The 16,850-nt window shown below is 38.2% G+C and overlaps 2 protein-coding genes across 4 annotated transcripts in view; one reads left to right on the top strand and one right to left on the bottom strand.

Moving 5' to 3' along the window:
* The window catches only part of zmp:0000000926, a 21,773-nt gene extending 19,114 nt beyond the window's left edge, over positions 1-2,659 (top strand). For both annotated transcript variants that reach the window (XM_047373146.1, XM_047373156.1), the window contains exon 3: positions 54-2,659. In XM_047373146.1, coding sequence (XP_047229102.1) covers positions 54-518 — 465 coding nt within the window. In that variant the 3' untranslated portion in view covers positions 519-2,659. The remainder of the gene's footprint in view (positions 1-53) is intronic.
* Positions 2,652-16,850, bottom strand: irf10 (interferon regulatory factor 10). 2 transcript variants are annotated; one of them, XM_047373174.1, is made up of 9 exons: positions 16,720-16,850; positions 15,896-16,078; positions 13,203-13,398; positions 12,999-13,072; positions 12,569-12,623; positions 5,370-5,474; positions 4,884-5,270; positions 4,665-4,783; positions 2,652-3,155 (listed from the first exon to the last, which is right to left on the bottom strand). In XM_047373174.1, the coding sequence occupies exons 2-9, from the start codon at positions 16,064-16,066 to the stop codon at positions 3,042-3,044; spliced, it is 1,221 nt and encodes a 406-aa protein (XP_047229130.1). In that variant the 5' UTR covers positions 16,067-16,078; positions 16,720-16,850; the 3' UTR covers positions 2,652-3,041. The 2 variants fall into 2 exon arrangements, with proteins under 2 accessions (XP_047229130.1, XP_047229122.1); XM_047373166.1 differs by lacking the exon at positions 16,720-16,850 and adding an exon at positions 16,228-16,566.

The raw sequence follows: 16,850 nt of genomic DNA, 5'->3' as shown, positions 1-16,850 counted from the left end.
AATGGCAAAGGTCTCACTGACTTTAAAGTAATCATGTTGTTGTTCATATTTAGGAGTTATTGCAGGTCTTGGTGGAGTACCCATTCTTTGTGAGAGACCAGGGCTGGTCTTCCTGCTCTCCTCAAAGAACTACACAGCTGTATGGCCTGCCCTGCCGTCAGCTCAGTGAGGGAGATGTTTGCCTGGCCCTAACCCCAATGCCTACCCAAACTCAGCGGACATCCAGTCGTACCAGTTCCAGGGCCCATCGTACGCAACTCCTCCCCAGGGGTCCAGCAGAGTCAAGCGGCTCACATAGGGAGGAAATGCCTCCCCCACCACCACCCCCTCCGCTTCCTCCCCAGCAACCCCTGTCAACACCAGGCCCTTCTTGCAGACAGGCCGCAGACACTCCTGCTAATGAGCAGCAACGGCCTCGTAAACGGCACTGGTCTGCACCGGACACACTTCCCTCAACCAGAACTGATAAAAGCCTCGTGGATTTACCTCATGGCTCCAAGCTAATGAAGTGGCAGTAGAAACTTGCACATGCATACTTACACACACATGCACACACATATGAGCACATACACACCCTCCTTGTCTCTGTTGCACCTATCAAGACAAACGATGGAGAGACCTCAAGGCAGGGTTGCAGGGAAGGTATACACAACAACAGAAGGCACAATTTGTGTCTAGTCCGGTCTAGTCCAGGGGTCTCCAAGTCCAGTCCTGGAGAGTTAAAGCTACTATCCCACAGCTTCTGGATATATTTTTCTCCAATACCTAAAGCATTCAGTTTTGCAGAGGCATAGTAACAAGTCATTCACTTGATTCAGGTGTGTTGGAGAAGGGATGTATCTAAAAGCACTTGGATAGTAGCGCTCCAGGACTTCATGAACTAGCCCCTGCTGACCCTTTCCTTTCCTTTCCTTTCCTTTCCTTTCCTTTCCTTTCCTTTCCTTTCCTTTCCTTTCCTTTCCTTTCCTTTCCTTTCCTTTCCTTTCCTTTCCTTTCCTTTCCTTTCCTTTCCTTTCCTTTCCTTTCCTTTCCTTTCCTTTCCTTTCCTGTCCAGTCCTGTCATGTCTTTCTTTTCCTGAAAGGAGCAGCAGGGAGTGGGTCATTTTGCTCCTTCACCATCTGCTACCTTTGTAGTTTTGGTCATTTTATGACAAATTGTTTTGTTGGGGAGGCTTTACACTGATCATGCGTCAGTTTGCACCAGTCATCCCCATTTTATATCAAGGATCTAGAAACAGTATCTACATTCTACCCAGAGTATACTGTAAGGAAATATGGTTATATGAATCCAATAAATAATATCTACAAGCAGTAGGTAACTTAAAGGTATTTTTGTCCGCTCAAGGGTTCTAATCTGTTTTTTTTGTTAACTGACCTAAATGGAAATTACAGCAAAAGTAGATGGAAACAGAGTGTAGTACAACGTTTTTAGGTCATAACATGGAGTTAAACTGAATTGCATGAGAAAGTTTGCTATTTTTATGACAGTTGATCTATATAATTGGCAAAAAATACAACCAAAGGTGAACAGATACACCATGGTATAAGTTCATAAGTAAGTATTAAATGTTTTATTCAAGTGCACAAAACAGAAGCAGGAGGGGATGAAATAGTAATGCGTAGGTTCGAAATTAGGGTGCGAATAGGTGAAGGAGTGAATTGACTCAGAGATGGAGCAGCAGCTTAAAGATAACTGAATGAGTCTTTACAAAGACACCGAAGACATTTAATGAGACAATCAAGCACTTGTCTGTGTTCACTCTGTTTTTGTTATGGTTGTCCCACACATGTACTCAATAAAAGTAACTACTGCAGGGTATTTTGAATCAGTGTTATGAAAGTAGTAAACGCTACTGAGGAATTGCAGATATATATGAGCAGATTTTAACTATATATATACATATATATATAGTTAAAATACATATATATATTACAGATGTTATATACAGTAAATATGCTAAACACATTTAATGCAATTTCTGTCAATCTTGCAATGCAGTTTTTTCCTTTATTGTTTCTTTTCTTGCTTCTGAGCCGATGTCTTCACGCCGGCCTGGGCAGGCAAGGTGAATGTATGAGCAACTCTTCGCCTTTTTTTCTAATTCTCATCACTGGGAGTCATTTCAAAATGTTGTTCATCAAAGTATTACTCTCCAATGTGTTCTTAACATTATCTCTGAGAAAGGGAGAACACTAATGAAAACTGCGTAACAGACAATCCCACCCACACAGACAGGTCTGTGCCACATCGCCTCGACACTCATGGTGTTTTTCCATTAAAAACTGAATGATGGAAGGACTAAAAAAGGTGCAGTATGGCTGAAGAGTAATGGTGCTAATAACACGTTGGAACATGATGCTTTATGAATGCTCTTGACCCCTGTGTGTACTGTACGCTTCAGTTCCCGTCTCATTTTTAATGTACTGTATATGTTTGAAGGCAGGGAAAAATGATGAAAGTATTTTAAACTCAGATACGGGTAAATCATCTGATTCAGCACTCTCTCTCACTTTAGTTTGTGTTTTTTTTTTAAGAGAAAAATCTTACCTGTTATTTTCTTTTCTTTTTAAATGTTACAGCTACAAAAATGTATATTTTTAAAAAAATTGTGAATCTGTTATATGATGTTCGCTAGAAATAAATGACGAAAAAGCTTTATAGATTTAATTCCTGTTGTCAATTTACTCTACATATTTGTTCCAGTGGGAGAAAATTAAATTAGCATGTCATAATACAAGTATGAGTTCAACATCAAATGAAGAGGGAGAAAAACATTCACATTATTATTTAGTTATCAGCATGCTTTGACCAAAATGTACAACAGGTGTTTAGCTGCGCTGCAGAAAATAACATCAAATACAAGCTGCAATAATGAAGATTACAGTAAATTTTCCTTAATGACTTGCAAACATGGCTACTATGCAGGTAATATTTATCTATATACATCTATACTGATAATAATGTGGTACTCTGTCATGGTGATTACAAGGATGGAGATCAAGTTCATTTGTCATTGTCTGTATTTACTCTGGCACATTTCTCAGTCTGCTGACATATTTTTTCCTTGTGTGTTGGATGTGTGATTCTGATGTTTTTCCTCAGTTTGTCTCAAGCTGAATCTCTGTAACAGTTCCACGGCAAACAAGGGAACCACCTGGCCAACAGGAAACAAATAAAAACTTAATCACTGTGGATGTAAGGACATCTACTGGCCAAAAATGTCACTCTCATGCAGGAACATCTGAGATTCTGATCTGTAACGTTTACAAAAGTCAACATTTACAAACGTCTACTGCTCAGCTAATACAAGTCTGTATATAAAATCAAAATTGCTGGGAAAATATGTGTCAAAACATGTCAATATTTTTCTCTGGAAATATCTTTCTAGTGGGGCAAATCGCAAGAAATTCACACCAAATGTTGTCTAAGTATAACACTTTTAAACAATCTGATCCATAAATTCTGTTATGTGTAATAAAGCAAAAGGAGATGGGATATTAAAACATCAAAATGAAAAAAATGCATAAAGTCAAAAAAATTACTGAAATCTGTAGTATGTAGAAAGTAATCCTGCTTCCTATCAGTGGCAGTTAACATCAGCTGGTTTAGTCTTAATTTCTGACCCATAAAAAGTATCATGCCAGGACTGAGAAAAGCATAGACCTTTTGAACAAATATATTTTCTAAACAAACTGATTAAATTAGATATATTTCTAAACCTCTGAATATTCCAATGAACATTGGGTCCATAATCTGGAAGTGGAAAGAACATAATTTCTTCATGAACCAGCCATGACCAGGTCCTCCTTGGAAGATTTATGACAGAGGAGTAAACAGAGGAGTAAAGAAATCAGAGGAGTTTTCCAAGACCCAAGGGCCACTTGTAGAGAGCTTCAGAAAGGCCTGGAATTGGCAGTTACAGCCTCTATGCACACTCACTGTGCAAGACTGCTGCAGATGAGGCATGCTAATGTTCTTTGCAAAATGTTTTCGCAAGCCAATGAAACACTGGCAGAACTTGATGAAATGAGACAAATATTTTATTCTATGGATGTCATTGCACACAAAATGTTGAAGGTGGAATGGGATTTTGCATTGCCCGAGAAACACCAAACCAATAGTGAAGTTTGAAAGTGGGATCATCATGGTGTGGGTCCTGTTGAAATTTATATAACAGAAGAAAGGATTAAAAGAGAAATCCTCTGAGACTTCTGAGACTAAAAATATGAAGGTGGAGCTGCAAGATAAGGCCCAGTTAATGGACTTAAAACTCTATGGAAAGAATTGAACATTTGGGTGAACAGATGTTCACCCAGATGCCCCCTGGAATCTTCAAAATTTGAAGAATGGGCCGAAATTATACCTTAACAATGCATGTGGACAGCTTCGCCTTACAGGAGAGGTTTCAAAGCTGTCCTATCCTAAAAAGGGCTTTTCTACCAACTGTTCAATAGATTTTATGGACTAATTTGTTTTGACTTCTTTCTGTTTATGGATTACCTGGGTTGTTGTCTGCATCTGGTATGATTTTCATATCAACTGGCCAATGTGAAATACGTTTACTGAGAAAAATATTAACATGTTTGATACTTATTTTACCCTGTTGTATGAGTAAATGGTCTGGAATACAGCAGCAAGCTGTTTGTGTCCCTTTCCAACTCACGTGTGCCATTATGAGCTTCCTGGTTTTAGGTACATTTGGGTCTGGAAACTCTTCCCCAAAGCAGAGCTCGATCCCATATGAAGGTGTTGGCCCCTTGCCCTGTAAACTGTTCTGGAGTGCTGATCAAACATTAAATTATAGATTCAGATTTATATTTCAAACAGAAACAGTTTTTTAATTCTAATTAGAAATGTAAGTAGTATGAATCTTCTGTAATACCATTTAGAAACGTGGGTATATCCAGCAGCTTGCAGGTCTTTTCTCGATCTAGTTTGTTTGGCTTGTCAGTGTGTTGGGCCAAGGGACCACTCCAATACACCCTGCCCTGACAGAAGCGCTTGATAAACACACCATCTGGTGCCACCCACAATAGCACACCCCTTTCCAGGTGACAAAGAAGGCGATTCATTGCTTCTGTCATGAAGGCCGGAAGAGCTACAGAGCCCGGGGAGGGAAAAGAGAGCTGCTGGGCAGTGCAGGGGCCATAGATCTGTTCATTTCCCAAAGGAACGTGACCCTGGAGGATGAAGCATCCGTCTGGGCTCCGTGTGGTCACTTTCGTCACTGTCTGGCCATTGTACAACAGTCTCACCTGCATGCGAAAATCTGTACATACAGAATACAGTTAACACTGATCAAGACCAATGTAAAAATGCATATGTGTTGATGTAGGTATGTTTCTTTGGAAAACTGTGATTTGCTCACCAGTTATATTCAGTGCAGGGCTGAAGAAACTTTTTGGAGCAGAAGCCTGATTTTGATTTTTCTTCTCTGTTACCTCACAGTACATATGCTCCCTCATCAGGTCATCTGGAGGAGAAAAACACATGAGAACAAACTCAAAATCGCAAGCTGGGGAAAAACAGTGTTTGCTGGGTTTTTATTTTTGCATATTCACAAGTCCATGTGGTTGTTAAAAAGTATACTTACATATGCAGTGTAAAAGACACATAAGGAAATTTCACACTAGTTTACCTTAAATCAGACTAACCTTTTCCTGTTTAAGGTCAGTAAGGTTTACCAAAATTATTTATATTTACTAAATGCAAGAATAAGGAGAGCAATTTTTTTTTTTTATATATATATCGCAAATGTAGAAATTCACTTACACCTGTCAAAATCTGTCTGTGTTTGAGGTTTAGAGTTTGCCTTCTATTTGCTTTCTCTGCACTGTCATGTTCTTAATTTGCTTTATTTCAGTTCATTCATGTTTATTAGGCTCATTCTGGTGTTTAGGTGTTTGATACTTCCCTTTACTATGTTAGATGTTTTTGTTTGTATTTTCTTGAAGAATTGTGTTTTCCCTGTTCCATTTTCTTTTGATAGTCTCATTGTTTACTTATTTTTGTACACTTAGATGTTTTCTGTTATGTCCCTGGACTCCCCGCTCATCTGTGTTAACTAGCCACCCTCCCTTAGTTGCATTCAGGATCCCTCTTCCACCAGCTGCTACTGATTCCCCATCTGATTAGCTCCCTTGGTTCATGGATCCATTCTCCACTCCCCCTCAGTATTTATACTCTCTGGTTACCATTGTTCTCCACTGGTTCCTCCTGGAAACTACCCTGGCTACTACCTGATCCATGTCCTATGACCTGCCTGTGTTTTCCTTGTCCAACCTGCACTTGTAGGTTTGGCTGTTCTTCTCATTAAATACATTTATCTACTCATCATGCTCCTCCCTCGCTTTTGCCCGCACTTTGGTCCTGCAACAGCCCCGGACACCATGAAAACACCAAGATTTTATGACTATGAAAAATTTTAAAAAGCTCACATGATGATGTCAAAATTATTTTAGGAATGGGCCAAAATTCCAGCAAACTACTGTGGGAAGCTAGAGGAATGATAGGACACCTAAAACATTTCACCAAAGTCCTACAGCTTAAAAGGCAATTTAAAGAAATACTAAAGACATGTAAGACTAAAGAAAATAATAATAAACAATATATATCTCTTATTATCCTGAAATGAATTTGGTAATCCTAATTCATCTATATCTATATCTATATTCTGACTCCAGCTGTGAATACAAGCAGATCCCATCAAAAAGGCCTTTGGACACGGGCAGGATATTTAGCCTCTATATACCAGCCAATCAGAGATAACGATTGAGGCTACAGGCTTCATAATAATCTTCAGGCTGTAATAAAACTATCAATAGACCATGACCAATTAGAAACACAAGCCGTAGTTGGGGCTGTTATGCGGTGGAGATTTATTTTGGTTGCGGACATTTTCCTTATGTTCTCCCTGTTATGCCGTTTATATAGAGACATTGCGGTTATTGTAGAGGGACTGCAGCTACAGCTAATGAAGCCATTTAAAGGTTTGTCACTGAACCAAACAATAGCAAGATAACATATCGGATGCTGGTAATTTTGTACCTACACGATTTTACCACTTTGTACTTTTGCAACTTTAATCATTTCATTTGACATGGAGTTGTCTGCCACCCGGTGTTTATTGTGTGTCTTGTGTCAATTTGTACATTTCTGGGGGGCATTATGCACCCACTGTGACAACCAGTGATTTAAAATAAATGTCTATATATATTTTTTTAGTGCACTGTAACAAAATTATTTTATTGTTTTTTATTTAACCTTCATTAATACAGGTAAATTTCAATAAGACACAATGTCTGATTTTCAAAAGTGACCTTACCAAGAGCGACCTACAAAACACCAATATGTTTAAACTACAGTCACAGATACATACAATTTAAGCCTTTTTAGGATATTTTTACTCCATTATTTATTAAGAAAAATGCAAAAACTACCAAGAAAAAAAACTGATGCACAATGGCTAAGTAAATGAGTGCAAAAAGCTTTGTCTGCAGGTATAAAATGAAATCATATTGGGATTATAAGAGGGTATGCATTGATTATGGTATAAATTGACCTGGTGCTGGTGCAAAATACACAGTCATGGTGTCACAACTAAATGAGCACCACCAAATGCTTTATCAATATAATGCTGATATAAAAAATTATGTGTTAACCAGCTGAATGCAGGCCTGATTAATTAGTTAACATCTTCTTACTATGTGTAAAAAGCAGAGCGTCAAAAAAAACCCATCTTGGCTCCAAGGAAACGTGTATCTCAGTAATACAAGGCAGCAACGCAAAAAAATATGCTTCAAAAAGAATATTGCTGATTATGAGTAGATTGTTAGAAATAATGTGGACAAATTCGGAATACTGTCTCACTGTAAGGTTGTGTGAACAAATGAGACTAAAATGGAACCCACTCGTTTAAATGTCAAGCTCTTATTTTTGCTGAAAGAAAAATACTGCTTTCCAGTCTAACCTTATTAATTCTGTGCTGTAGAGTGTTATTAGAATCATTTAGCCAACATTTCTGCATCTAAGTCACATGACATTATTGATGTGACAATAAAACCTGACCTTTATTGGTAATTTCAACCTCTGCAGGAAAATGTCAAGACATCTGTCGGAAAAGTAATAGTTGATAATGGAAAGTAATAAATGTACAGTGTAATTATATTACTTAAACCTTTTTACATTTTGTTACTTTATAACAGGTGCATTTGTATTCACCCCCTTTTTCTATGACAGCCCTAAATAAAATCCAGCCAGTGCAACCAATTGCCTTCAAAAGTCACCTAGTTAGTAACTGGAGTCCATCTGTGTGATATTCAGTCAGTCAGTCATTTTCTACCGCTTATTCCACAGTGGGTCATGGGGGAGCTGGTGCCTATCTCCAGCAGCCTATGGGCGAGAGGCAGGGTACACCCTGGACAGGTCGCCAGTCCATCGCAGGGCAACACACAAACAACCATGCACACACTCATTCATACACCTAAGGTTCAATTTAGAGAGACCAATTAACCTAACAGGCATGTCTTTGGACTGTGGGAGGAAAGCAAAGTACCTGGTGAGAACCCACGCATGCATGGGGAAAACATGCAAACTCCATGTAGAAAGACCCCTGGCTGGAAATCGAACCCAGGACCTTCTTGATGTAAGGCAACAGTGCTACCAACTGTGCCACCGTGCACCAATTCCAGCATAAACACAGCTGTTCTGTAAAGGCTTCTGCCATCCTACCAAGACATGGTCGCTGATTTAAACTGTGAATGGGGAGCATTAATCAAAGAAGCACCTTAGAAACCCATGTTGACTCTGGCAGAGCTGCATAGATGGGACAGTCTTATGATAGAACAACCAATAGTCTGGATTTTACAGTTTCATGTTTGAAGTCTGCTACAAGTCCTATAGGGCAGGGGTTCCCAAACTTTTCCATACCATGGCCCCCCTAAACAGCATCTCACATCATGAAGGTCCTAGAGAGACTCCTGTTGGCCCACCTGAGTAAGCAAACAGTAAACCATCAGGACCCCCTTCAGTTTGCTTATCGCTGTGGAGTTGGAGTTGAAGATGCCATCATACACCTGCTTCAACAAACCCACTGTCATCTGGACAAAGCCAGTAGCACTGTGAGGATCATGTTCTTTGATTTCTCCAGTGCATTTAATACAATCCAACCTGATTTGCTTTGTCAGAAACTCCAGAAGACTCAGGTGGAGGCCTCAACAATCTCCTGGATCAAAGACTACCTGACAAACAGACCACAGTTTGTGAGACTGAAGGGTTGTGAGATCCTTCCTGCCCACAGCCATCAGCATCTACAACGGCTCTTTGAAGAAACCCTCATAATGAGCTACAACAACATTTAATTTCCCTTTGGGATTAATAAAGTATTTTTGAATTGAATTTGAATTGAATTGAATTATTGTAAGAATATTATTAAGAGTATATTTAAAATATGTTAACACAATTATAATCCCAGGGTTTAACATTCAACAAACTGTTGAGAATAAGAAGTGTTTTTCATCTCCCCAACCTTTCTGAGTCCTGGTGACCCCTACTTTGAAAACCACTTCTATAAGGGGACAGCAAACACTCGGAAGTAGGGGCTTTGGTCAGATGAGACCTAAATTAAATTTCTTTCCTACTTGCAATTCTCTATGTGCAGCTGAAACATTGCACATTACCCTGAACTCAATTTCAACATTGTGAAACATAGTGGTGGCATCATCGTAATACTGTAGGGCTGCTTTGCTTAAGCATGGACAGGGAAGCTGTTCAGAGTCAATCAATGGAGCTAAAACAGGAAAAAAAAACTGTCAGAGGCTGCAAAAATCTAGACACTGAGGCAGACCTCTGCCTTCCAGTTGGACAGTGGCCCCAAACGTTTAAAACAAAGCATGTTCTTGTTTTAGAAGGGCCTAATGAAAGTCCAGAGATAAATCCAACTGGAATTTTGTAGCAAGACTTAAAACTTGATGTTTACAGACACCCAGTCTTTTTGACCTTGAGTTATTTTGTGAAGAAAAATTGGAAGAAATGTGCAAAGCTGATAAAGAGACCCCAAAAGACTTGCAGCTGTAACTGCAAAGGCAGCTGGTTCCAATAAATACTGACTCAAGGAGCTGAAAACAAATTAATAAATATAAACAAATATATAACTTTCCCTCTACTACACGTCACTGAAAGCTAAACTTTGCATCATTTGCCACCAATAAAATTGTATAACAAAATCATTTTCCTCGTTACCTTTAATTTCTCAAACATGAACTACTTTAAAAGGAAACTGTGTGACATTTGACAACCAGTACATGTTGCACTATAGCAGAACCTCTCTCTCGCATTAGCGTCTTTTACTTTTAAGAATGTAGGAGCAAAACCAAGAACTTCTTCCCACAGAGATTTGTGTGCACAGACAACCAGTTGTGACACCCTTAGACTAAGAACTACAAAACACCTTGTTTAGAAAGTCATACCTTGAGTATAATATTTCAATACAGAAAAAAAGGAAAACTAAAACAAAACTAAATTTAATTAAATATCAGAGGAAAGCAATTTTTACTAAACATTCTCCAGAATTTCACAGAATTGCTGAACTATTTACTGACTTCCTGAAAGATTGATGTTTCTACATGTTTTGCAAGTATGGCTATATAGGAAACACCAAATGCAACCAACCTCACAGTACCCCAGATCAAACCAATTGCTAACACAATACTTCCGAAAATGTGATTTACATTATTTCTATGATCGTCCTACACAGTATGAAACAAAATGAAGCTATTATGGTTTCATGTCTGTTTGTCCTCTTCTCTGCCACGCCCACCTCCTCAGCTTCAATCAGTACAATTTTACTCACCTTTGATTTGCTCTATTTAAGTGATCTGCAGCCTTTAAGTTACTGCCTCATTATCAAAGGCTCCTGTCTCTGGAATACCAGGGGGTTTTTCCTTGCCCTCATTCAATCTCCTGACATCCTTTTGGATCCCCAGAGCAGGTGAATTACCAGAGTTTGGATTGAAGCCCTCAGACTGATCCTGAAAATGTTCGTAGCTTTCGTTTTGAGTCCTTTTAGATTCCCTCAACACTTTAACAGCCACTAACCTGTCCTATCCCCTTGCAGAGTTTCTGGTGTGCTCCTGCCAAAGTTTCCTTACTCCCACCAGTTTCAGATTTAAAATAAATCCTGTAAATCATGCTTTGTCTGGATGAAATTTTGGGTCCTTTGAACATAAAGCTGCATCTCAGTAAATTAGAATATATTTTGAAAGTTCATTTATTTTAATACTTGGCCTGAGCTATATTTGCCTAAATATGTGCCATCACTGCAGTGTGGCGGGGAGATGATCAGCCTGTGGCTCTGCTGAGGTGTCAAGGAAGCCCATGTTACTTTAATAGTCTCCAGCCTAACTACGTTGTTGGATCTGTCATCCTTCATCTTTCTCTTGATGATATACTATTGATTCTGAGGTTTTGGTCAGGTGAGTTTAAGGGCCAATCTAGTATGGTGATATTATGGTCATTAAAACAAATAGTTATTCTTCTGGTAGTGTGGGCAGGTGGCAAGTCCTGCTGTAAAATGAAATCAGCATTGCCATAAGACTTGTCTGTAATAGGAGACAATAATTGCTGTAGAATTTCCTGTTAGACGGCTATACTCACTTTAGACTTAACACTGCAGACAAACACCTTCAGATGACATGGCTCTCCAAATTATCTCTGACCATGGAAACCTCACATGCAGAGGCAGAAGTGACGCTTCATATCCACGAAGGGGGGTCTAAAATTTCAACCCAACCTTTTCATAACCAAGCATTGCAATTTTGCTTCACATTATCCATTATAAAAAACATGTATACACTGAATGATTAGATTTGTGTGTGCCTTGGTGTGTACAGTGAATTGAACAGAGGAGGAGTCTTTGTGTACCAAACCTTGAGTCCTCAATAAATCCTCAATGGAGAGAAGTAGTTTTGAGGTCTGTTCTCACATAAACAGTTTTTTAAACTCAACAACCTCAAGCAACATCTTCCTTTGAGCCTCTCCACTCTTTCTACAACACTCTAGGACCTTGATTTCCAAATTAAATTGTAAATGGTACTTTCATCTGAAAAGAGGACTTAGTACCAATTAGCAATAGTCTAGTTCTTTTTGGTTCGGAAGTGGCTCATCCACATGATACAGCTCTGTGTGATGCACTTGAGGCACCGACTACAGCCATAAATCCCCCTTTAGGGAATGTCAAAGTCTAATGGACAATGACTATGATCTTACCCCTGATTGTGTACGCCATACCATGGTCATAACAACATTCCTAAATAAATAAATAAAAATTATTGAGCTTATGTTTTATTCTAATTTTCTGAATTTTGGGTTTTCATTAGCTATAAGCCATAATCATTGAAACTAAAGGATATAAGCACTGTCAATAGATCAGTCTGTATAAGTTCCATTTTTTAAATTGAGCTACTGAAATAAGCAAACTTTTCTGTGATATTCAAACTTATAGAGTTGCATCTGTAAATGTGCATGATCGTCTTGAAGAATTTCTGACATGTTTGTGTATGTAACCCTTACCAGCACATGGTTTCTCTTCTTTGTGTGCTTGAAACGTTTCCTTTTGACAGTGAAACTACAAAAACAGAAACCAAAGTTAGTGAAGCATCTAGTAAGGACTGCAGCTATACTTTCCAATGCAAGAAGATTTATGGTATGGTTCATGTGAAGTACTACTGTCTCTGTTCCTGCTGTTTGTTTGAGCTGTTCGTGTTGTTTTTTAGTGCTAGGGTCAACTCTATCATTTTTGCTGTGCTGTGAAATTAAAAAGCTGTCCACATCTTTTATTGTGACTGGCCTTAAAATGACTTGTGATATGTTTTTAAATCCCTTTGTGAAACTCATAATTATTCATCAAACCACCAATGCAAACCAAAAGTATTCAGTGTGCCCCTGGACACATTTTGTAAATAATGTCTCATTGGATGTATGCATGTATTTCTTATTGTACCTGTTTTTCCGGAAAACCAGGACTCCCTGGAGGCAGTTTTACACGGTTGAACACATACTTTGACTGAGGATGAGCTGCGAAGATTAAGAAGAAGAAGGCACAAGTGAAGTCAAATACGACAATTATTTGCCATCAAATAGCTGTAAAAGGAAAACAAAACAGAAAAGATAAAAGTCAGTTTGACCTCAGCTTAGTCTTTTTTACCTGCTGTCTTAGATAGGCAGACATCCTGCTCGATTCGGTAGACCTTATAGGGCTCAGTGATGTCCAGCTGGTTGCGTTCAGGAACCTCCTGGAAGTCGGTGCTCTTGTTAAGTGCACAACGGAGTCGGGTCTTCCACATTGTGGGATCAGCTTTATCCCTGCCCTCCTTGTATTTGCCTTTATACACTGCCCAGGCCTGTGCATAAGCAGTAAAAGAAGATGCTAATTTAGAAAATTATTATTTGAATAAATTCAATCTAGCTAATATGGAGATTTAAATCCTCATTAAATCAGACAAAAAAAAGAAAAAAATATAAAACAAATCTTATTTTTGTAGTTGCATTTAGACATAAAACGTATATTAGTAAAGGTATTTTTCACCTTGTTTCTGGAAAGCAACAGAACAATAAACATTGTTACAGGTGTCATTTTTTTCTTTCTTTTGTCTTTGGAGTCAGTCTTAAGTTCTTAGAAGCCAAAGCCTAATTCATTTGGACAACATACAAAGTTATACAGCGCTGAACTCTTTTCCGCAGAAAAGAGCCCCATAATTAGAGGACAATACATATTTATCTTCTTGAGCATGCACCTGCTGGCAACAATATGCTGGACTTAGGCACGCACTGCAGTCTAATTGGCTGTATGCTAATACTGTGGGCAGGCCAGCCTCTGCACACGTGAACTCACTGTAATGTACTACAAAAGTGTGTGTTCCCAGGCATGTATTTAATTGCAACAGACTTACTGATAGTACAGAGAAGACCTTGAGAATACAACTGCTCTGTTTCCCGGCTCGAAGAAGATAGTTTGAATAGAAAGAGAAGTTGCATGAAAGACCATAAAACTTACTAAGTACTGACACACAAACAAACGATATATGTCTAGTGTCAGTTCAAACAGTTAATAACCAGAAAATGGCTAATTTAAGTTTAAACACAAGTAATCACAACAAAGTAAATTCTAACACAGATCACATTTTACTTCACAGGATTATTTTCAGGGAGGAGATGTGTTGATACTAGAGATGCACCAACTGCTCGGTCAGAGGTCAGATAATTCCCCCCTGATCAGTAATTGGCAGTAGATGTTTCCATAATTATTTAATACATTGAGAATAGGAACTTCTATCAGCTAGTGCTGTTTGGTTAATCTTTGACTGTAATATGTCACAACTTACCAAATCCAGGATTGTGGAAATAACCCAAAGAGGTTGTGTACTCTTTGAAAACCTTGATTGTCTGGTAGGCATTTCATTATCTTTAGCGGGTAACAGTACCTCATTGTGGTTTGCAAAGACACACATTTATTCTAAGATCTACAAAACATGGAAGGAAATGAAATCCCAAAGGGTAAAATAATATTTATTTTAAAATTAATTTATCAAAATCAGATTTAGAATGAAATATTGTCTCTCTTTTTAGTTTTTGAAATGCTTCTGCTCTTATTTGCAGTGTTTTACCAACAGGGAGCTTAAGGCAACAGGATAGTGAAGAGTTCTTCAAGACTTTTAAGTCTAACTGTTTGCTTGTGTAGGAGATATTTATCTTTTCTTTTTACTACTTTGAATTTGTGTTTGGATCATTTTATATTTTTCGTTTGTTTACATGGATGATTTCCATGTTAATTGTTGGAATTGTGTACTGCTATTTCCGCTTTTAGTCAGCCAGGTTAGATTGGGTTTAGAATTTCCAATAATAGGTAATTAATAAAGACCAAAAACAGCAACAATGGCCGCCCTTATAAATTTGATGGCCACCCCACTGGCCCCCACCGGATAGTGGTGTATATAATACATAGAAAACATGTTCCAACTTTTAGCATTTATTTATTTACTTACTTATATGTCATTTTTGTGTCCCATTTCCCTTATTTATAACAACAGAACCATAAAGCTCCTGATATTCCTGATATTCCCTCACCAAGATTATTGGAGTCTCCCCCACCCGGCCACCCTTCTGGATGCGCCACTGCTGCTTGCAAAATTTGCCCATGGTGCATCAGGGGCGCTTTAGTTTTCTTTTGCATGTTGGATCGTACGGAACACAAGGAATCAACACAGTTTGTTCAAATTACAAGAATTTCACAAACTTTCATATTAATCGTATTAAAGTGATTCCATTAAAGGTTTAAAGGAACACGAGGAAGAATATCCATCGTTTTCCTTTAGGTTTAGTTTCTTCATACTTTTTTCAACCCAAGTTAGGATCACTAGAGCAGATTTGATTTGATATAAGCTCCCACATATTGGTGCAAGTAAATCTATTTTGTTACATATATCTAGAAAAGCGTTGCTATATAAACAATCGCCAGTGGAAAACGACAAATCTTATATCTCCTAATGTTTTCTTAAGAGCCATGTTTTGGCTCTGAACATTTTATGCCACCTTCCATAGCGGGAGCACCTTATTCAACGGCGAAACGACATAAAACATACAATAGGATTTTAGAATAAATATCAAAACGCTATATTTTTACACTTATTGCACCTAAAAAAGACATTTAATGATTAGGTTGCTTATTGTCACAGGTCGGTAATCAACTGTAGATTTTAGGGTAGAGGTTAAGTTGATCTCAGTTTTGGTTTCACTCGCTTACCTTTCGGATAGAAATGAATGCTTTTCCTATTTCAGAGTAAAAATAACCTGTTTACAAGTTTCAGATTTTTGAGAGCGAAACATAAAGGAAGGGCTGACCTTAAAAAGAGCAGCATCCTCCGTCTGCTTGTAGTCTTTCTTGGCTGCGTGCTTCCAGGGAATCCTGAACATTGTCTTGTCCTCATCCTCCCAGCACAGACCTTCATATTTCCCACTCTCTATCTGAGCTACCAGCCACTCTTTAAGGTGCAACTTGGCTCCTTCATCCATCTTCAGCACATGCTGCGTGTCACAGGAACAACACTAGTTTTAAACCAAAATTGCTAACATAACAATAGGCCTATATTTTATTCTGTGATTTATTCTATCTAACAAAACGAAAAAAGTAGAATAATAAGTCAGCTAATGGAGCTGTTCAGTTTTACACTTACATGGTGAATCGAAAAGTTAAATGGAGAAGTCGCAACTAAAATTCAGTGCGCTCCCACAAGCGAAAGCGAAAGCTTTGACGCTATTTTTATGCTTTCGGTTTCCCCACTTTGCTCTAGAGAACATTTAATCATTTCCAAGTAACCCTAAGTATATGTTGTAAGAGAATAAAAAAAACTAATTCAAAATAGTGTGTTTGTTATATCATTGGTGTCATTGCTTGTATTAGAATAGTATAATAGACATAATTCAGCTTTAGAAAAAGACTTCGGATGTTAAAAACAAGAAACCTACAATATTAACTGAATGAGTGATAAGACTAATTAAAGATGCTAATGCAGAAAAGAGGCCGCCTGATAATTAGTTCCTACAGAAGAACAGGAAAAAAAACCGTACACACATGCACACGCAGCCACTCATAACAAAATGTTCCCGTGAAAATGAAAGTATGTGGGTGTAACTTGTTTTTCTGTTCCTGTCAGACGCTCCTTCACCTTTTCTGCCCAAAGAGAACGCGCCCTTTCAGTTGTTCAGTTCAAGTTGTTGTAGGCATGAGATGGGACTGAAAAAAAAAGAAAACAAAACAAAACCACAAACTTATTTTAGATAAAAGCTGACGACAAAC

This window comes from Girardinichthys multiradiatus, chromosome 1 (assembly GCF_021462225.1).
Source record: "Girardinichthys multiradiatus isolate DD_20200921_A chromosome 1, DD_fGirMul_XY1, whole genome shotgun sequence".
Classification (NCBI taxonomy): domain Eukaryota; kingdom Metazoa; phylum Chordata; class Actinopteri; order Cyprinodontiformes; family Goodeidae; genus Girardinichthys; species Girardinichthys multiradiatus.
This window is presented reverse-complemented; position numbering and strand designations above follow the sequence as displayed.